This window comes from Phoxinus phoxinus (assembly GCF_949152265.1).
Source record: "Phoxinus phoxinus genome assembly, chromosome: 24".
NCBI classification, from domain to species: domain Eukaryota; kingdom Metazoa; phylum Chordata; class Actinopteri; order Cypriniformes; family Leuciscidae; genus Phoxinus; species Phoxinus phoxinus.
This window is the reverse complement of record NC_136899.1, coordinates 3320595-3343940: the sequence shown is the minus strand read 5'-3', so window position 1 is coordinate 3343940 and position 23346 is coordinate 3320595. Positions and strand designations below refer to the sequence as shown.

Sequence of the window (23346 nt, the reverse complement as noted above, 5' to 3'; positions counted from 1 at the left end):
ATAGTTCAAAACATCTATTTGTAAAAAAAAAAAATGTACACATATTTTTTTGTAAATGTGATTTTTGTTGAGTATCATATTTGATACTTCAGGCTTTTATGGCTCATACAGTATGATATAGTAAGAATATGGAGATCATACTCAAGGAGGAAAAAACTGAGCAAAAATGTGCAATTTAGTGCAGTATAAACTAAACTATCAGTCAGACGATATAAGACATGCATAACTTTGTGTTCTGGGATTTGTGTGATGCACACGTATGCCCATTACAAGATCTGCTGCCAATGTAGAGCATTTCAAATCAGTCACTAATAAAGATGCTGTCAAGGCAAGTCACCTTCATTTATACAGCGCTTTTAACAATATAGAGTGTTTCAAAGCAGCTTTACAGTGATAATAGGAAATTAATGTGACAGAGACTGTTTTGGCTTTACAGCAGCTCTAGAATAAAGTTATTGTCCAGCTAAAGTTAGTTTTAATTGACTCACTTCCGTCGCAAAGATCATTATTAACCTAAGTGCCGCTAACACGACACCGTTCTAACAGAAAACCCTCAATGCGCTCCGGCCGCTCATCCGCACGACAGTGGCTAGTGGCTCGAGAACGCAAACCTTGAAATTGGTTCCAAGCGTTAACATTTTGAAAAACTTTATCATCTCCCCCTAAATGCTGTCTAAGAAGATAGCTGCGTCACACGGGTTTGAAACAGAGCTTTTGTGCGTGTATCACTCATCACCTTCGTTCACGTCCGAACAGTCGTTCCACTTCCTCCCGGCCCGGGCTCCTTGCGCGTGCTCGCATCTCCTGCCGTTTCTGCGTGGGTCGGTACGCTTCCCGGTGACTGATTCTCCGTGCCCGCGGCACGTCTGCCAGGACGGCGTAACCCTGCCCGCCTCGACCCGCCCTGCCCACACGGCTCTCCGGACTCTGCTCCGAGTCCAAAGAGCTCTGAGAAGAGGACAGCGATGACGGGAGGATGTTTGTGTGTGAGTTTGGACAGGAGAGCGTGTCTGGGCTGGGAAGGGGACAGAGATTGGCATCCGTCGAGGATGGGAACTCCAGCGATGGGGCGTCCACTGAAAGATGCTCCTCTGATTTGCTAAGTCTTCGTGTGTTGTGTTGGTGAGTGCGGGCGTTATGTGTAATGCGCACATCACCGGGAATCTGTGTGTTAGTAGCAGTGTGTGGGTTGTGTGACGTGTGTGAGCTGACTGGAGAGCTGAAGAGCTCAGGTTCAAATGAGAGATACCTGGAGCGTGAGGAAGAGGAGGGTGATGTGGAGGAGGAAGAAAGCAGAGGCGGCTGTTGTTGCGGTAGTGGCTCTCGCTCCTGCTGGCATTGATGCTGTTGTCCTTCATCTTCTTCGTTTTTGGGTTTTTCCAGCGAAAAATATCCGCTCTCCACCCGTGGTTTACGTCCAGCACTCAAGTTTCCCGAATCTGAGCGTGAGAAAGACAGAAAAATCAGTCAGTACCCTTATAAAAATGTACCATGGTAACATTACAGCTGCCAAAATACATAGTTACTACTGTAAAATCATACTAAATATCTCTTTTTAACAGAGTAAGACGCTTTGAGAATCCGTCAGTTTTTAATGACAGTGGTGACTAACACCAAGTTACCACAGTTTTATTAAGGTAACAATCACTGTAGTATTTAGGTCAGAAATTATAGTTACTGTGGTTTTTGTGAGTGAGTGAACCTACGTATTTAAGTGTTCGTTTCATTTTGCCTGCAATTGGAGGTCCAGTGACTTTATTATGTGTGAAGTGGACATCTTTCTTCTAAGACCAAAATAAATAAGGGTTCCTGGTGATGTAATTCAATATTATATATAATATTATGATTTTAAATCACATGTACTGAACATGACGGTAATAGTGAACTGTGGCAGTGGGATAGACCTTGTAGTGAAGGGTAAATATTTCTCCAGATTTTAATGAAGAAACTTTGACAGAAACTCACTGTTGCTATGATGTTCTGAGAGGCATTTGCCCCAAAACTCACCACCACAATAGAGCACATCGGTGTCCGCCCAACTTTTAAGAGGTCTTGGCTCCTGAATAATTTTTCCCATTAATTTTGCCAAAAGTGATTTTTTTAAAAGCCATAACTTTAACTGCTGGTGTCGCTGCTGGACAGGGTTGAGTGATTTAAACACACTTTCGCAATATTCATATTTCGTAATATTTGTTTTATTTTTGTACTGTGGATTATTTTCTCATCCAATTTTTAAAGAGGCACTGCCTCATTTGCCTCCTCGGAGAAAATACCCCTGATACAAATTTTTAAGTGATTTGAGAGCAGAAGGAGATTGACTATTACATAATTTGCAGTGCTTGATAGGCGGACGATAAAGAGATCATTTGGCGAGATTAGCTCGATTGGTAGGAATTTATTTTGCAGAATCAGGGCTAATGTAGTTCTTCACTATGAATTCGGCTGTTATACAATTATTTATTTTTTTAAATATCCAAAAAGAAAGAGCAGAGCCTCTGTTTTTAAACAACATAAACATGTTGTTTAAAAGCATGGTGTTTTTTAAATGAATATAGAATAGTATAGTATATATAGTAATATAGAATAGAAGTGTTAGTATTAATGGGTCAAGTCAAGTGTTGATGAAAAAGATGCGTCTTCAGCAGTTTCTTGAAAATGGCTAAAGACTCAGCAGTTCGGGTCGGGTTAGGCCGGTCATTCCACCAGCTTGGAACAGTCAAGGTAAAGGTCTGTGAAAGTTCAATATTTTGAACAAAAAGCTGAGAAAATGGCCTTTTTGTCAAAGACTTGTCAGGGTTGGATTCAGAACGATGATCAAAACACAGATAAGATTAGGTGTGCAAGGTGGATGTTTGCACATGCATACTTGTGTATGGAATGGTTCTAAATTTAAAGTTTAAAATGTGTTTTTGAGGAAACAAGTCATTTCAATATTTCATCAGCTAATAATTGACACCCGCATGTCATAAGCTTGTTTTTTTAGTTTATATTAGTGCTGTCAAACGATTAAAATATTTAATTGCGATTAATCACATTCATGTCATAGTTAACTCGCGATTAATCACACATTTTTATCTATTCTAAATGTCTCTTGATTTCTTTTTGTCCCATTATTTTTTCTCATTTTAATGCTCTTATCAACATGGAAAGGTGGATCGGCTTGCTTTGTGCAAATGTTTTTTATTGAAAACAACATTGGCATATACTGTGTTCAATTTCACACAAACATTCTCACTACGAGTGGGCGTAGAAACGCATCAGCTGTGTGTGTGCTTGACCATCAAGTGGTATTTCAGACTGGACGCGCTGCGATGACAGCTCAGTTCAAACCGACAAAACACACAGATCACTTTGGTCTTGTCAAGTGTTTAAAAGTAAACTTTCCATTCAGAATCTTATTGGCATCCATTTCGGCGTCTCGCGCTCATCATTCATCCACTCAAAATGTAACGTTAAAAGGGGTCGCACACCGGACAAGAAGCGCAGCGCCTCACATTTAAAATTCGAACACATTATTCTCTATGAGTGTACACACACCGGCGGCGCCATTCGGCGTTTTTATTGCTGGCCATAAACTGAGAAAGTGCGCGTCCGATGTGCGATACGAGTTGTCCTAGACGCACGCTTCTCGTCCACTGTTTGGCCGGTTCGCAAGCCCAAGTGTGTGTGGCGTGCCTGTTGTTTTGTTTCTGGTCTAGCTAGATCCGGTGTGGTGTTGTAGTTTTACTAACGTTACTAATTGCTGCAAAAGCATGTGAAAAAAACTACAAAGTTTGCTAGGCGTTAATCTTGCGATAAAAAAATTGACGCCGTTAAAATGGGTTTGCGTTAACGCCGTTAATAACGCGTTTAACTGACAGCCCTAGTTTATATTGAATTGTTTGTGTGTTGGTACCCAGTTGACTCAGGCTGCCGGTGCTGCAGCTTGTTGGTAAAGTGGCCCGACTCCATGTTCCCTCCTGCCACAGGGTGGCCCGGGTGGGCGGCACTCGCTCAGCGTGAGCTATAGTGCTGGGAAGACACACCAAACTGCTGCTGCTGCTGGTACTGGTGACCGTCACCTTCGCAGGGCCTGGTTCCTGAACACAGAGAGACAGAAACATTCAGACAAGCATAATATTTAACTAACCCGTAGTCAAGAACAAAGAGCTCTTTGATGTTGAAAACACCTGTGTGTATGTGTGTGTGTGTGCAGACAGATAGACACACGAATGTAACTGTCTAAACTTGCAGACTGATAACAAATGAGCTATTGTGCCATGATTTCATACACACACTGATTTACGCTCAGCACCACACCCCACACTAAACACACACTCGCAGATTAACGTCTGTGTCTTTCCTGTTTCCACCTGACCGCCCAGTAATACCTTTTTGATTAAATCATAAAATCACTCAGCGTATTTTTCTGCATGAAACCAAACACACGCTCATGCCTGTGTGTGAGCCACCCAGCATCCCAGCGGAAGCACACACACACACACGAGAATTATTTACTGGACAAATCGTGACACGGTTCTTGCTCCTTCCAATCAAATGATCTCTAAAAACACCCATAATTCATGTATTGATCAGATTCCAGTGCTGTGCTCTGATTGGTCGGATCATGCTGGTTCTGGACTTACAATAAACCCATTTATGTTCTGCTGGGAACATCGACCTGTATGAAGAGCAGCAGTCTGACAAAACACAGGTCAGGAGGTCAGAGCAAAGTAAATGAGCCCTAACAATACAAAAATTGCATTATTCTATTAATTACAGGACTGAGCAATAAAATAAATAACCAAAAAAAACCAAAGATAAAATAGAGTTTGAGAAAATGGCTGAGATTTGTTCTAAAAGCCATTTAAAAATCTAAAAAATTAAATACATAAAATATTTACAAAAACATAGAATATAAAAAAAAAATGTATATGTAAATATATTTGTTCAATAAAAAATATATAAAAAAAATAAAATACAGATATATATATATTAGGGCTGCCAATCGATTTATTTTTTTAATCGCGATTAATCGCATGCTTGCCATGAGTTAACTCGCGATTAATCGCACATTTTTTATTTGTTCTAAATGTACCTTAAATTAATACTTTTCAAGTTTGTATAATACTCTAATCATTATGGGCATGGATAAATATGGATGCTTTATGCAAATGTATGTTTATTATTGAAACCATAGTCAACATAGAGCATGAAGACGAGACATGTTTCAAAGGTCATATATGTTTTTCAAAGAACTTGTTCATGTCTATTAGACACATGAAGAAAGAATAAAGAAATACCAGGTTCCCATTACTTCTCTTTCTTTGCACTGAGCAATTTACTAAAACAAACATGTTTAGATGTTTGCATGGCAGGGCAGCTCTTCTGAAAATGCTAAATGTAAATTTATTATTTATTATTACATTAGTTTGTCTCTCTCTGTGCCCATTTTGATGAAGCTAAATTCTCAATAAAACTGTTTTCATTGGTATATTTTACTGTTTCTGTTGTCAAACAACGGAATGAATATGAAATAGTGACTGAAACGTGACCCATTAAACATAACCAGCTCTCCCTTCCAAGATGTTAATCTGCACAACAAACCTGATAATCGAGCCGTCGTCTGATGAAATCAAATACACATAAGATAAAGACAATATCTCTGTTGTGATTTCTGCTATAAGTGCATGTAAAATAGGGAAGCAACATAATATCTGTGTTTAACTGAATTAAAGCGCTGCTCCTCTCTACCGCGCGAGACGTAGAGCGAGCGAGCGAGAGAGAGAGAGAGAGAGGTGCGCGCGTGCATGGAGAGTAGCCTACCGGCGATTCTCAGAAACTAAAGGTTTGGGCGCTTTATTGAAGAGAAAAAAAATCGCTAAAGGGGTCTGCAATGTCGCTAAGTTGGCAACACTGTGTATCTCCATTTCTCCAACTAGGGTTGGGCCACGGGTCAAACTGAAAATACGCGCTGCGTTAATCGCGCGTTAAAAAAATTAGTGCCGTTAATATGATGTTGCGTTAACGCCTAATTAACGCGTTAACTTTGACAGCCCTAATATATATATAAATAATTACATATTTTATAAACAAATATAGCGGAGTTAGGATTGTTTGTTCTAGAAATTTGTAAGAATATACAAAATATAAGTACAAAATCAAAATATATAAAATATATTTTATAAAAATAATGAAATATTTAAGAATAGATTTAAAATCTTTAAGATTGTTTTTCTAGAAAAAATATATTTTTTATATCAAATATTAAAATCAAGTTTAATATAACAGACAAGAAGGCTGTGTACTGGGTTACAAATCCTGCTTGGTAGAACAAAATACTATTTTATAACCATCTTTACCACCTCTATCTGTGCAAAGATGACAAAGAAACTTCTCTTCAGATTCCAGAGTAGATTCCTTTTGCTGTCATTCACCAAATAAGGTGAAGTTGAAATGAGTTGCGAGGTTAAAGGAATAGCTTATTTAAACTATAAACATAAGTAATTTATCCATTTTCGGGAGAAATACTCCTTTTAAAATCTCTCAAGATGGTGTGTGTGTGTGTGTGTGTGTGTGTGTGTGTGTGTGTGTCTGTGTGTGTGTACCTGTGGAGTTGGCGTTTCCACTTTCCGTTTCTTCTTCTGGTTTTGTTTGTTGGTTCGAGGAAACACCATCAGCGCCTCCTGCCACCTGAACACATATACAGTGTTTGGGGAATTATTTCTAAACAGCAATTAATTCATAATTGCTTATTTATTTATACAGATCGTAATGAACATATTTTACTAAATCACTATCAGTGAGTGATCACTTTAGTCATTCCTTCACTTATTAATGTCTAAAACCAAATCCATATCAAGCTTTACCAGAAACTATCTTTATTAGTTTCATGCTAGCTTTGACATCTCCAGCTGTCCAATATGCAGTGTTGGGCAGTAACGCGTTAGAAGTAACGCGTTACTGTAATCCCATTACTTTTTTCAAGTAACGAGTAAAGTAAGGGATTACAATTGCAAAAACAGTAATTAGATTACTGTTACTTTCCTGTAAGGAGGCTGCGTTACTGCGTTACTGTGATGTTGTTTCGTTAGACTGTCTCGTGAGTCGTGGCTTAATTTGAGCCGGAACACGCCCGACGTTGGATACGGAACCTTTTTATTGGATCCGGCACCTCCTATGTCACTATGGAAAATTAATCGCCTAAATAAAATAAAAAAATACTATTTGTGTAGCCTAGTGTTCAATGTTGTTATCGATAGACCTGCGCGAATGGGGTAGGCTATTATTTATTTAATCCGCACGCGCATCACAAAACTCATCATCCGTAAATGCTGATGCGAGCCGCGAGAAAGCCCTAGTCTGTTCTAGAAAGGATGCAGCAAAGATATTTAATGCTAATGTATGAGACATCGGCCTACGCTGAGTTTCATTCATTTATGAGGTGCGCGCTCTAGTTAACAATGAAAGTGAAAGTGAACGCGGCGCGCTGGCTCCTCCATGTCACGGTTATTGTCTGCTATATTTGCCTTGTATTTGTTAAATACATGCAAATGGTTGATGAAACATTTATTAAAATAAGATACAAAAATAATTGAATTTATACAAAACGAAATTAACTTTAAAGAAAGGCTTTTAACAATGCAATGCAAGTGAACGCGGCGCGCTACCACCTCAATGCACGGTTATTATATTGTCTGCTATATTTGCTTTTTATTTATTAAATACATGCAATTGGTTGATGCAATATTTATTAAAATTAAGATACAATTTATACAAAACGAAATTCACTTTAAAGAAAGGCTTTCTACAAAGGAAAACTCCATGAAATGGTAAAAACATGTCTGACGATGTACAAAACAAAACGAATCTGCTCTTTAATGTTAAAAGACGTAACTGTTAATAATTTGGAATACAGTCATGAGAGACTTTCATTTTAATTAGTTTATTGCTGTATTTTATTTGAATCTAATCGAATAGAGGATTTTACAAAAAAATATTTGCATTTTATATGCTGGAATATGCAGAAATATAAGTTAACAGAAGAAGGACTTTGTGTATTTCGTTAAAATATGGTGGACTCTGCAGAAATTGGTTAAATGTTCAACATTTTTCTTCAAGTCCGAGACTGTTGCATTTAATTAAATTTTTGGTTGATGCAATGTGCATAAAGTTAAAATATTGAAACTAATTAAACAAGTTTTAAAAAAGAGAATGTTTAATTTGATTCAATTTTAGATTATGGAATATGCAGAAAGAATATAATTAGGCTGAAAGGTCTGCTTTTATAGCGTATTCAGGTCGTGCATCATGTTTTTGAAGTAAAGTAACTAGTAAAGTAACTAGTAAAGTAACTAATTACTTTTGAAAATAAGTAATCAGTAAAGTAACTGGATTACTTTCTTGGAGAAGTAATCAGTAATCAGTAACTAATTACTATTTCCAAGTAACTTGACCAACACTGCCAATATGGTTATCAGGTGTTTTTTTTACCAGAAATAATATATTTGGCTGTTATATTCTTATCTGCAAGTCTTATAAATGAATGCTTTTTTATTATTTAAAGTAGCGAGTCTTTACAGCACTACTGGCTCTATAACAAATTGCTTGTGATGTTCTCCTTTTATAAAATAAGTCTTTGATGTCCCCAAAGGGTGTATATGATGTTTTAGCTCAAAATACCCCACAGATATATGTTAAAATTGTCACTTTTTGAGGGTGAGCAAAAACACACTGTTTTTGTGTCTGTCCCTTTAAATGCAAATGAGCTGCTGCTCCCGGCACAGGGGGCGGAGCTACAACAGCTCGTGTCCTGAAAATGTCTAAACTTTTAGCCTTTTATGTTCAAACCGGAGTCAGACAATGTGTGTGTGTGTGTGTGTGTGTGTGTGTGTGTGTGTGTGTGTGTGTGTGTGTGTGTGTGTGTGTGTGTCTCACCCGTGTATGATCTCTTTGCTCTCAGCACGTATGTAATGGTCTTTCTCCGGTGTGCAGATGCACAGTGAGTGTTTCTGACCCGTCCGGCTCTCACCGTCCACAACATCCACACACTGATTCAGGTTTATGGTACCCTGTGGAAGAGTGCTGGCCTGAAACAAACACACACACACACACACACACATAAACAGCTTCATTAGCATTTCAATATTAAGAAGCACAACTGTTTTGAACATTGATAATAATAAGAAATGATTTCTGAAGGATCGTGTGCTCAAAAAAACTAAAATCACCAACAAAACCTCCAACGTGTTATTTTTACCAAGTCAGACAAGATGTGTGTGTCTCAGATAAAAACTGAGGAATGATGGAAGTACTTTATAATAAGGTCCCATTAGATAACGTTAGTTAAAGTATATAGTATTTATTCCTCTTTAATAACATTAGTTTAACAAAATGAATGTTCATTGTTAGCTCAGGTCAAATCAATAATATGGTTACACTTAACGATATAATGTTTAATTTGTTTACATTAGTTAATGTATTTATTAACTAACATGAACTAACCATGAGCACTACATTTGTTACTGTATTTGTTAATCTTTGTTAACGTTAGTTTCCAGCTGTTCATCGTTTGTTCATGTTAGTTCACAGTACATTAACTAATGTTAACAAATACAACTATTTTTTAAATAATGTATAAGTAAATGTTTGAAATTAACATTAAAGATTAATAAATGGTGTAGAAGTGCAGTTTATTATTAGTTCATAATGTAGTTAACTAATGAAACATTATTGTAAAGTTATAGGAATGATTTACATAAATTATTTTTAAGTTTTCTTTTAGGGTTAAGGTTTGTAAATTATAACTGCTTAATATAAAAACAACAGAAGTCTACGGTACGTCCTCATTTAGACAGTGAAGTAAACATGTATGTGTGTGTAAACATGTGGCACGTGACCTCCCTCAAAAATACACACACCACAAACTGGTTCATTCTCCCTGGATTTCTGTAATTTCCTCACGAACCTCCTTCAACATTCATTCAAGTTTCTCTCTCGCCTTCTTTCACAACATCTCTCGATATTTTACTTCTTGTCACAAAATTCCTTCTTTGTTGTGCATTCACACACACACGTGCGCACACACACACTAACTCTTTCAGCGGGAAAGACTGACACACACAGAAACAGTGACCAAGCAACACACACATACTCATCAGAAATTTGGAAAGAGGAACAACACGACACCCTGGAAAAGCAAGCCTTCACTAAACGTTTCTTTTTCAAAGTTGCATTTTCAGCTTCCCTTTAATCGCTTGTTTACGGGGTTTCTCATTGGTGAGGCTGTTGAACAAGTTTGCTTGTTTTAAATCCACTGTGATCACATGACACGACACGGCTGAGTGATGACAGCTGAGGTGCAGATAAAGCTGCTGAGGCATCATGGGAGAAATTCAAGTTCCATAAAAGAGACATCATCCATTTTTAAAGGCCGTGGGGGGGTTAGTCCATGTAATAAGCCCTGCAGGGTTCATTCGAAGCCAGAAAACATAACCTCCTTAACTTGTTGCTGAATTTGTTCCATATTTGATAAAGTTTGCAATCTGTTTATTACTGTGAAGCTGCTTTGACACAATCTGTTTTGTATAAAGCGATATATAAATAAAGATGACTTGACTTAAGTTAACTTGACTCCTCCTAACCAGATGTAACATGACATTTTGTACGTTGCTTGATTTCTATTTTACAGAGATCAACTGCTCCATATAGTAAAATATGTTCTGATTTAGCAACTTCACAACTTACATTTAACTGTCTACGTTTAACCGCACTGTCAAAAAACAAGCTTTTACTACAGACGGATTTGTTTTTCAGTGAATCATATTTGCAGATCAAAGTTCCTCAAGTTCAAATATTGAGTTTGACTTCTGCCATCTATTTACTTCCAGACTCGTTCCATCAAACTAACCACCTCTGCACTCGTTTATCCACAACCTGAGCTCATTTTGGTCTAACTTTTTTTTTTTTAAGTGCCCTTTCAGAACTGAAACCACATTTGAAAGCATACAGTTGTCAAACTGCATGTCCAATTTTTTGAACACCAAAATTACATTGAAATTAATATCAATATATAAGAGAAAGCATTTAGGTGACTAGTCACAATAGCACCATTTTTGTCCTACAGTAAATGTTAAAAGTCTAAATGGTTTAAGTTCAATACAACTTCATGCTTAACAATCATAGAATAAAAAAAAGTTATTAAATTAGTTTGATTTTACATAAAAAATGTACATATATATGTATAAAGGAAAGTCATTAAGTCACCATTTCACCATTTTTGTTTTTGCCGTAAGGTCCTGCAGTTTGACAAATTAATTTTACGTTTGAACATGCTATGTAATCCACAGATGAGTTAAAAAATGTGATCATATTGATCATACAAAAAAAGTTTAAATTAGTTTCAGGTGAATTTTAGCATGTGGACACTTATTTGCATACAACTCACATTTATTTCAACAGAAAATCCTTTACATCCTTAAAACATTTTTTAGCCAAACAACGTTGCACTAAAATATGCACTATAATCCGAACGACATACATATATTACACAGATATATTTAATCTTAGACATCATGGCTGTGATTTTTTTAGCAATTTTAGGGCTAAATTATTTAATAAAAATATATATTTTGTATAAAATAAAAATGTTTAGTTCAGAAAATTTGTTTTACATTTAACTTTAAATTCTATCACTAAATCTTATTTAAATAAATTTTACTCTTTACATTTTTCTCACTTCTGCACTAATCTGCTGAGTGATCGAGCGTAGATCTGTATTCCAAAGCCTTTATGAATTACAATCATTTAATTAAGTTTAGATCAATGCTCAAAAAGACAAATTTCATTTTCGAATTTGGGACAGTGCATATTGATGAACGTACAATATAAGTTGACGTACATACGCTGGATTTAGCACAATGCTAATTTCTATCCGTAGTCCAAGACTACAAAAAATTAGGGCTGTTAAACGATTAATCGCACCCAAAATAAAAGTTTGTGTTTACATAATAAATATGTGTACTGTGTAGAATTATTTTGTATATAAATAACACATGTGCATGTATATATTTAAGAAAAATGTGTTATTTATATATAAAATATTTATATATAATATAAATGATGTATAAATCTATATACATGCAAATATTTCTTAAATATATACAAGCATGTGTGTGTATTTATATATATATATATATAATAATTATACACAGTACACACATTTAAACTTTCATTTTGGACGCGATTAATCGTTTAACAGCCCTAAAATTAATAAAAAAGAATAAAAAACATACATAACAACTAACAGACATATAGAGCTAAAAATAATTAAAAGTACCTATGCTATATAAAGTACTTGATATAATAATTATTTAAAGTGCGTATTTTAAAATGCCTGTGCATAGACATCCCAAAGTGCTTGTTATAAATATGCACTTTCAGACAGGTAGATTTATATATTTTAAAGTGCCTATGCATAGTTCTCACCTAATGTTCACAGTTTTGATTGTTATTCAGCCATCTTTTAAGCGGTTTCTTAAACTAAACAAAAAAAAAATGACAGTTAACAAGTTAAATAACATAAATAATGCATTATTAGCTTTTCATCAACCCCAGCTTAGTAATCCCTGATCTAAACGGACGATAAACTACAAAAAGAAACACATTCGCGAATGGGAAGATTGCAATAATGATAAATCACATTAAAACTCCTCTACTGCTGTCTTTAGAGAGGAGCCTCTGGGAAAGCGGCCCGACTGACTGAGCGTTTTACGCAACACAAAGAGACTGCTGAATCTGTGTTCAGCAAACACATGGCTTTAACCCTCGCCCGGCCACAGGTCATCGTCAGGGGCGGATTCACTGAGGTCGTGAACTACAGCAAGTACATGTTCAATAACCGGCCGTCTAACGCTCACATGCATTCATACAGAGATGCAGCTAGTCTGAAAATAGCAGCTCTTGTAATCTTCCTCTCATCCTGTTCTTTCCTCCTACACATCTCTCTCTCTATCTCTCGCCTGGCTGTGAGTCCAACAGCAGAGGAAGAGGAAGAAGGAGAACCAGAGGATGATGGAGAGAAGAGAAGGACAGTCAATCGATTTTAAAAAATACACTCAAATTAATTATGTAACATGCTGGTTAATTCATGAAGTCATTCAAAATGCATCGCCTATAGCGAACGATATAGAAGCCACAAAATATAAAGCATGATTTTTTAAACATTGCAAATTGTGTAGTAAATGCCACTTCATGTTCATGTTAAAGATCATACGCAATGGTTTGATGCTATATAGATATATGAAGACTTGAGCTGCAAAAGCCTCTAAGTCCGTCTGAAGTTTTTGTTTAATATTAACATATTTATCAGGCTCCTATGTATAGGTTTCTACCCAAGTATTCATTTCTGAATGGGCTGAGGCTGGGATTTAGTGAGTTTGAAGAGAAAGTATTTGATGAGCGTATACTATGTGCGGAGAGCATTCACTCAATATTACCATATTATCTCATTTTTGCTTTTAGAGGCTTTTGCATCAGAGGTCTTCATATATTTTTGGGTCTGTTTTCCAGGAAAGACATTTTTACATGCACAAAATTAGCATTAGTTAACATGAACAATTAAAATACTTGATTTATTAATAATTTACTGTAAAGTGTTAACATTTACACTAGCATAAAACACTAACCTAAGGCTAAAATCTAACACACATAGACTAAATTTTATAATGCAAAAAAATAAAAAAAATAAAATGTTTGGCAGTTTTCATACAATGAGAGACTTTTGCTGAATTGAATAAAAAAAAAGTTATAATTTTTTATTTTATTTTCAAAATATGTTCTTTTGTGCTCTGCTAAAGAAAAAAAGGTTGTCCCTAAAGATGATGACAATTTTTCCAATAATAGTCCTGTAATAAGAGCCATTGTCTTTATGCATAACAATTTTTCTGCTGATGTTGGGGTTCTTGACACGCTTAGTGAGATTTATTCTATATTGTAGGGTTGGAGTGGTCGTTATGGAAACACATGTTGAAGAGCAGCTATAAATATAGCGTAAGGCTCAGAATGTGTTCAAGCTTTCTCCACACACACACACACTCACAGAGCGTTCAGTCAACACCTGACATTATGACCTCTCACGAGACGACACTTCAGCACCTGTTTCTGATGGGACTGATACAATGAAAACCCTGCTGATCACACACACACACACACACACACACACACACACACACACACACACACACACATACACAGCTATATTAGCATTATCTATATATTATTATAGTACTTATTAATGTTTGAATTGCTTAAGTTTAAGTAATTTTGTTGTTATTTTGTCATTTGAATTAGTTTTTGTTTGATTTAAACATTTCTTTATAGCTTTAATCAATCTTAATGTCAGTTCACCCTCATGTTAATACAAGCTTAAATTCAGTCTGTTCATCATATAAAGCGATCGAGTCTCTTCAGAAAATTTGGACTAAACCGCTCAATATGGATTCGTTTTTCGATCTCTTTGTGAACTTTTTGAAGCGTCAAAGGGGTAGTTGCGTAGCTGTCAATGGAGGGACAGAAATCGCTCAGATTTCATCAGAAATAATCGTCATCTGTGTTCTGAAGATGAACGAAAGTCTTACGGGTTTGGAACGACATGAGGGCGAGTAAATACTGACAGAGTTTTCATTTTTGGGTGAACTAACCCTTTAAACTTATTATAGTTAGTTGCAGAGGCTTCAATTAATCTGATAGAATAGTTTTAGTTTTAGTTTCACTTACCAATAACAAAACACTGGACTCTATATATACGCTTTAATATGTTGTCAAAAACAAACATGCAGCACAACCACCTTATAAACTCTTACGAATCCTCATAAATCACTCAATTAATCGAATTAATGGTTGAATCTGTGAGAGCGGTTACTGAATTATTACCTCTGACTGCATGTTTGTGTGACGTTAAAGTAATTGCTCACCTAAAAATAAAAAATCTGTGATCAGTTACGTAATCTCTTTCAATGACTTCTGTGGAACCAAAATGGAGTTATTTATAGTTTAGGCCAATCAATGTTTTCCACGTACACTGTTGTTGTCAAGCAAGATTTCCAGTTTCAACGTGCTCCTCACGCAAATCAGTAAAACCACTAGATTTGGGATAACATGTACAAGTCATATGGACTGATGATTTGATGCTTTTATGGTGTTTTCGGGGAGTTTAACAGCCCCGGCTGACCATTCACATTCTTCTTTCCCAAAACTAGACATGACCTGAATCTTAAAACAGTACAAACAACTGAACGCTTGTTAAAGGGATAGTTCACTTTGAAATAAAATGTTGGTATGTTTTAGCTTACCTGAAGTGCATCCAAGATGTAGGCTACGTGTCTTTGTCTCCGCAGTAGTTTCAATTTTTATATTTTTAGGTCAAACCGTTCTTGTCTGTCAGTCATATAATGCAGGTCTATAGGCACTGTCTCCAAAAGCATGCAGAGAAAAGTCCAAATTAAAAAATTCCCCATCGTAAGTGCACATTGATGGCCTAAGACACGAAACAAGCGGTTTGTGTGATAAGACGAACAGTATTTATATTGTTTTTATCTCTTTTACACAACCACGTCCGTCTGATCTGTTTACACCGGATTTCTTCCCCGGAAACTAATCTAACCGCCTTCGATTGGACGTTGCATTTTTAAACTCAGCAAAAACGCGTGTGATTGGCTGTACGGCTCAACGGATGCCTTTGATTGACCTGAACAATGAAGCGAGTCGTGTGTCAAGATAGAAGGCTTACAAATTGGGAGTAAGTGAAAACTCAACACTCCCGGATGAGTTCGCGCGAGCTTAGGCCATCAATGTGCACTTACGATGGGGACTTTTTTTAAATTTGGACTTTTCTCTGCATGCTTTTGGAGACAGTGCCTATATACCTGCATTATATGACTGACAGACAAGAACGGTTTGACCTAAAAATATAAAAATTGAAACTACTGCGGAGACAAAGACACCTACATCTTGGATGCACTTCAGGTAAGCTAAAACATACCAACATTTTATTTCAAAGTGAACTATCCCTTTAACAATCACAGCCTCAATTGTAGAATACAGTCCATATCTACATGAACATTATCCCTCCCTTGATAAATACCACTCGTATTTGTCCTTCTTTCTCTCTCTGCTGCGAGCGCTTCTACAGAACGAGAGTATTGTGTACATTTGTCTCTGTTCCTGGATATCTGAGTGTAGGAGGGAAGTGGGCACAGATGGATTGTGGGTAGTGTTACGGATGTAGCGCTGCTTCACCAACCCACACACACACACACAGATCATCATCACCCGGGCCGGGTCGAACCTTGCCTTCCTGCGTTCAGTAATGATGGACTTTAGGTTCATGTAGTTCCAATCCAGACACACACACAAAAGAACTCATGATCACGTGTGGGCTGAAGTGGTGCTTAATAACACTCACACAAACACACATGAATGCAAATGATCCCAAACAGCTTTTTATCCTTTATGCTGCTCTTTATACGTCCATCACTCACTTCGAGAGATGAAAGAGAAGCAACCGCAAACAAGCAGAGACAAAGAAGAGAGGACACAACTGCATTCAGCCATTATACCAAGCAATGCACATACAAACACACACACACACACAACACACAACAGGCAGGCAGTAACATAAACACCCTGAAGGACTGTCCACACAGTGCCGCCCACAGACTGCAGACAGAACATGGCAACAAGTATACAGTATGAGGAGCGAGAGCCATTGCACACACACACACACGCACACACACACGCAACACACTCACCATGTCATCCAGCGCGTAACGCAGGAGTCCATGTTCATACAGAAGGAAAAAGCGTCTCTGCCATTTCTGTAAGAGAAGAAATTAAGATTAAGCGAAAAGTGAGGGTTTTTTAGATCTTGAAAGCATTTCAAGTGTGTAAATACTTTAGTGCCACTGTATATGAATTATAATGTTTATAGAATCATGCGGCCTGATTGGTTCGGTGCCCGACTGATTTGGAGTCTCATTTGTGGTGTTTTGGTGTTCTTAAATTGCATATATATATATATATGACCCTGCTCTTTAGATATCAGCAATAGCCGTTTGGTTGACCCCTACGTCCTACATTAACATACGTATATATACACAACATATGCTTTGAGTTATTTTTATCATATTTCCATCTCGTTTGTCAATCTGTGATTTCCTGTTTGCTGTCGAATTGTTTCCCATCCCACAAACTCCTTCTCCTGCTGTTTCTCACGAGTTCAGCTTGAGAGGCCGAGAGTGAGTCAGCGACTCCACGGCCCCCTCTCTCTCTCTCACACACACACACACACCAATCTCTTCTCACACACAATGTGCAACAATAAAGAAAAAAAATACTGGTCTTTTGGTGAAATAAATATAATGCATGATATCTAGTATATATATATATATATATATATATATATATATATATATATATATATATATATATATATATATATATATTAAACGGTTCTGTTGAGAAGGACATTTTATGATTACGGCCCCAGAGACCCGATGGCACACATGTAAAAATAAACATGATATATACATTTTAGAATTATTAAAGCATAATTTATCAATTAAATAATTTACTAACAAATTTCTAAATTAATTATAAAATGATCACATTATGTATCTCATGTAATTTTTTCCTTAAATCATTTTAATAATTTCATCTGACATAATAAATGACCAATAAATTTGACCTTTTAGAACTTTTTCCCCACATTTTAGAATTGTATTAGTTTATTTTAATTTCATTTAAAAGTCATTAAGTAGCAACCGGATCCTAAAATGTTTATTTTTGACCTATTTAAATGGCCCCAAAGAGAACATGGGTGTTCTTTTGACATTAAAGGGTTTAGTTCACCCAAAAATGAAAATTCAGTCAGTAATTACTCACCCTCATGTTGTTCTAACCATGTAAGTCTTTCGTTCATCTTCGGATCACAAATTAAGATATTTTTGATGAAATCTGAAGGCAGTCTCACTCCTCCATAGGCTTTCAGAGGGACCCAAAGTCGCCGGCCCAGAATAGTTATTAAAACATCGTTACAATAGTCCAAGTGACTACAGTGGCTCTGCATTAAGTTTATCATGCATCAAGTTAATCCTTCAGATTTCATCAAAAATATCTTAATTTGTGATCCGAAGATGAACGAAAGACTTACATGGTTGGAACAACATGAGGGTGAGTAATTACTGACAGAATTTTAATTTTGGGTGAACTAACCCTTTAAAAATGTCAGGATTGTTGGTTTCTGTTTTATTTTGGTAGTCTGGTGTTCTGTCTTGTTTTACTTCCTGTCTTTGGGTTTTCCCGCCCTTGTGATTGTCTAATGTGTTTCACCTGTTCCCCAGCCCTAGTGTCACCTGCTCCTTGTTTTCTCATTACCCTGTGTATTTAATGTCTATGTTTCCCTTGTCTGTTGTCAGGTCATTATATTTTCTATCGGAGTACTGTGTATTAATCTGCCTGTTGCCTGCCGTAGTTCTTTTGTTTCTTGGATAACCTTGCCTGCTGTTTTTGGACACCTTTTGTTGTATGGATTTTTGTTTAATAAATATTCAAGCTCATCACATCGCTTTCCATCTCTGCATTTGGGTCCACATTCTCTGTATTCGTGACAAAAAAGAAAGAAAATTAAGCATTCCTTATCCCCCAAATTTTTCCTTTTGATTCTGGGGTGAAATATGAACTGGACATTTCTTGCCAACATCCATGAGATTCGCTCTATTAGTGCAGGTGAGAACAGCAGAACAGCACATTCTAGCATGTGTCTAAAAATAGCTTTTGTTAGACATTTTTTGCCAAACCGAACTCGTTAAGTAAAAAGTGCAGCGCTGCATTATAATCCATATTCCGTGGCATGTTCTTGGTGAAGGCTTTAAAGAGCCGTGCAGTCATACGAACCCGTGATCTGTGCAGAGGATTGTCAAAGTTAGTTCCTTCAGGTGCCAGGAGCAGCCATCCACCGTAGATGGGTTTTGCCTGAAACATGCAACACATGATGTAAGAACAATAAAACTGATCAGCCTGTTCTTTTTCAACACTGTTGTGGCATCTCGGTGAACTTTATCAGATAAACCTGCTCCTACCGGAACAAACTCTAATGTCAATCAGACTGTCTCTTTTTGTCTGGAATGTGGACACACACACACACACTTACAAGTCTCAATGCACACTAAAGGATTAGTTCACTTTCAAATAAAAAATTCCTGATAATTTACTCATCCCCATGTCATTCCAGACATGCCATACGTCATCACATTGACGCGTGACATTGTTAAGCATCCAGGATACGCACACGTAAGGACCATTTTACACAATAAACTGACACAAATATGTATCATTCAACATACAATAACTTTGAACGGTCCTCCTACAAACTTGTAAACTCTGGGTCGCTACTTCCGACTACGCCACGCGTGACCTTTCCAAAATGATGACGTAATGCGTGGCGCATCTCAGATATGGTACAAGACAGGCATTTTTGGTTAAAATGTATATAATTTGTATTTTATTTTTAGAAAATGATGGATCGTTTCGCTAGATAAGACTCTTATTCCTCGGCTGGGATTGTGTCGAGACTTTGAAGCTGCATTGAAACTCACATTTGAACCATTGAAGTCCATTATATAGAGAAAAATCCTGGAATGTTTTCCTAAAAAAAAAGCCAATCAATTGCCTCAATTTTTTTAATTTATGAAATTCAAAGTTTAAGTAAGCAGAACTAGCAGATTTTTATTTTGTACTTATACATTTTAATTGGTTTTAACTTGAAAAGTTTGAGTACACTCATTCATACAATAAACTTTCATGTAATCTCAATGTGAACACTTTTATTAGTATAAACTTGGCTAGCTTTAACAAGCTTATCTGCTAATTTGTTAACATATTAGCAATAGTATGTTATACAGAAGTATGAGTGAAACAATATAAAAACAAATGTATTTGCTCTCAAATCAAGCGCATGCACCACTCATCACCATGATGGTAATCCTAAAACTAACATTAACAGACATTCTTCTAAATTAGCATAACAAAACATTAATCACTACTAAATCTCCCACTTAACATTAATCTTGCCCAAAAAAACATTATATTACACTTAATTTTAGCATTTACTCTCCCTTTCGAGTGCCATCGGCAAAGCATGCTGGGAAATAGACATCCCAGGCGTTTCAGTTAAACTTAAGTTCATCTAAATTAAAATAAATAATTTCATAAAACTCAAAACAATGAAACAGTTCAGTTTACTTAAAATATATCAGTTCTGTGAACTTGAAAGAGAAAGAAAGTGCTAAATACTCATAAAAGTTAATTTGACTGAACTAATTAGGCTAGTTTAATTTAAGTTTGTCCTACTCAAACCAATTAATTACTTTGAGCGTTAGGGTTTACAGATGGACATCTTGGATGACATGGGGGTGAGCAAATTATCAGGATTTTTTTTTTATTTGAAAGGACCAGTGTCCTTTAAACTGGGATAAAAAAAATAAAAAAAAGTATTTTAACACCCAACAACACACTTCACTATTGTGGAGCCATGCCAAAGAAAAGTACTAAAACATCTATGCATGTGACGCTCCTGTGACTGCCGACGAACGGATAGAAACTCCAAAGCAAGCGCACAGCACAAAAGAGAAACGTGAAACACAAGGGGAAAATTTACTACTCAGAGGTTACTCTTTCAAAGCTCAGCAGACTTAATGGAGATCTCAGATACGTTTCATTTAAGTACGTAAAACTTGTTTTTACAGGTGAAACTCGAAAAAATTTAACATGGTGTTAATTAATTTCAGTAACTCAACTTAAAAGGTGAAACTAATATATTATATAGACTCATTACATGCAAAGTGAGATATTTCAAAGCCTTTATTTGTTATAATTTTGATGATTATGGCTTACAGTTTATGAAAACCCCAAATTCAAAATTAGAATATTGTGAAAAGGTAAGCTGTAAGCCATAATCATCACAATAATAACAAATAAAGGCTTGAAATATCTCACTTTGCATGTAATGAGTCTACATAATATATTAGTTTCACCTTTTAAGTTGAATTACTGAATTAAATTAACTTTTGCACCATATTCTAATTTTTCCAGTTTCACCTGTGAGATTACAGGTCGTCTTTATCTCAGGAGAAAAAACACCTGAGAAGCAAAAGTCTACATTTCATCTCTTGCGGTCTAGGAGAAACATGCTGAGATATTAAAGAGATCTCAGTTTTGTTTTTTCTCCGCTAACACTGTAAAAAAATATTTTCATGATTTGTTATCACAACTTTTTATCTTTTGTCGAATCAACTTCGATAACTAATGTGTGAAGATAACATACTATTTTGAGTTTCTGTTTATTAAACCATTCTTCTTCGTTGTATTAACTCAAATTTTTAATTACAACGAACTCAATTTTAAGGCAACAAGGTAACTTGCTTTTTTAAGTTAAACCAAAAAAATGTTTTACAGTGAAGGTATGAAAAGACAGTGACAAATGAATGCCAGTTTATTGTCTGGTTAAAGGAATGTCGGTTTTTTTTCTTCTTTTTTCTTTTTCTTTCTAGAAAAACGCTAGAAAAAAGTAAGTCTCCTCAGATCAAGTGCAGGATGAAAAAAACAAAACAAAGGGAAATTAATTTCTCTAGTTCTTGCACAGCAACACTGTACTAAACTCAGGTTAGGGTTAGGGTTCAAAATACTTTATTAACAGCAAAACAGTTATTATCTGTGGATGAAATCCTCATTTTGTAAACTTCTTTTGCAAACTGATTTCATCCCATCCCATATCAATGATGTCATCATACAGTAATTGCATACTGAATTGCATTTGGTTAAACTAAAAGTTTAACAATATACTTGCTGCACTATTTTCCTTTAGGAAATGTAAATCTAGTTTCTCCTGATCTTCTGCTAATGGGAGACTCAGTGCTCTGGGAAATCAGTGATGAGGAGCGGACAGGGACACAGAGAGAGAGAGAGAGAGAGCGAGAGAGAGAGAGAGAGAGAGAGAGAGAGAGAGAGAGAGAGAGAGAGAGAGAGAGAGAGAGAGAGAGAGAGAGACAGAGAGACAGAGAGACAGAGAGAGAGAGAGGGGATAATGTAGGCCAGATTTTCCTCTTCAATGGTTAAAGTTTGTTCTGTTTATTTTTACAGCCCCCCTTTTTCTCTCATAACAGCGGAACTGAGCGCCGACTGTCTCACAGAGAGTGTGTGTGTGTGTGTGTGTGTCAAGGGGGAGGGTGGATTCTAATAGCATGACAAAAAGCATGGACATAAATATGTGTGGAATGAACAACTCAGAAAAACCTGACCAACTGCAGCGAGAGAGAGAGAGAGAGAGAGAGAGAGAGAGAGAGAGAGAGAGAGAGAGAGAGAGAGAGAGAGAGAGAGAGAGAGAGAGAGAGAGAGATTAGGTATGTCTGACAGATCGACGGCTCTGAATCATTACAACGGCCTCATCGACGTACACCTGAACAACAACAACAACAACTCTGAATTTCTGCATTTTTTGATGACAATGTCAGTGATGTTTGCCAAACAAAACACCCCCCCATGATGTTAGTATGTTGTTGTTGTTGGTTGCTAGGCTATTTTGCAATGATTTTGCTGGCAACCAGTTCAATCTGAATCAAACTGTCCATTTAAGTGAATCGATTCATAACTCTGATTCGATAATTATGGGACCACTCAAAACGTTCAATGAAGTCTTCGCATGGCTTTTTTTCCCCCAAGTATTGACATAAGTAGAGAATATACGTCATGTAAATCTAAAACACTTGACCCAGAATCTTTATGCCAAGATGAAATCAAACTGACTTCACACACATTATTACAACAACTGCGTTTTAGTGCCATGTAATAAAAATAAGATTATGAAGTCGTAGAAATTACAGGATTAAAGATGTAAACCTTTGAGCATGAGGTCAAAATAACAAAAATAAAGTCCTAGAGTCATGAGAATAGTTTTAGCAATACGGACGGTACTGCACTTTTATTTTGAAATAAAAAAGTAACATTTTAAGAAAAAAGATTGCACGTTCTAATAGTATTTTTTAAATCAAATTAATTAACTTTATTCAAACAATATACTACTTTATTCTTAAAATATTATGACGTTAATTTTGTACTGCTTTGACTTAATTTGACTTTATAATTTTTTACTTCTCAAAATTTTACTTGCTACGACTATTTTCGCAATCTTCTATTTGTTTTTATGTGACACTAAAATGCTGTTGTACATTATTACCTTCACATTATTCTAAAAAGCATAACGATTCTCCTTTTCAGCTGATGTCACCAAGTCCTTTTACTTTTTCAAACGCCTGT

At 36.2% G+C, this 23346-nt stretch overlaps 1 protein-coding gene across 1 annotated transcript in view; it reads right to left on the bottom strand.

The window, feature by feature from the left end:
- The window catches only part of LOC306992676 (myosin phosphatase Rho interacting protein), a 56362-nt gene that overhangs the window by 28407 nt on the left and 4609 nt on the right, over positions 1 to 23346 (bottom strand). Inside the window, exons 2-8 of the mRNA XM_079601802.1 lie at positions 18931 to 19008; positions 16788 to 16853; positions 8917 to 9068; positions 6588 to 6672; positions 4626 to 4679; positions 3896 to 4079; positions 737 to 1439 (exon numbers count right to left, since the gene is read on the bottom strand). Of these exons, the coding sequence (XP_079457928.1) occupies positions 737 to 1439; positions 3896 to 4079; positions 4626 to 4679; positions 6588 to 6672; positions 8917 to 9068; positions 16788 to 16853; positions 18931 to 19008 (1322 nt within the window). The remainder of the gene's footprint in view (positions 1 to 736; positions 1440 to 3895; positions 4080 to 4625; positions 4680 to 6587; positions 6673 to 8916; positions 9069 to 16787; positions 16854 to 18930; positions 19009 to 23346) is intronic.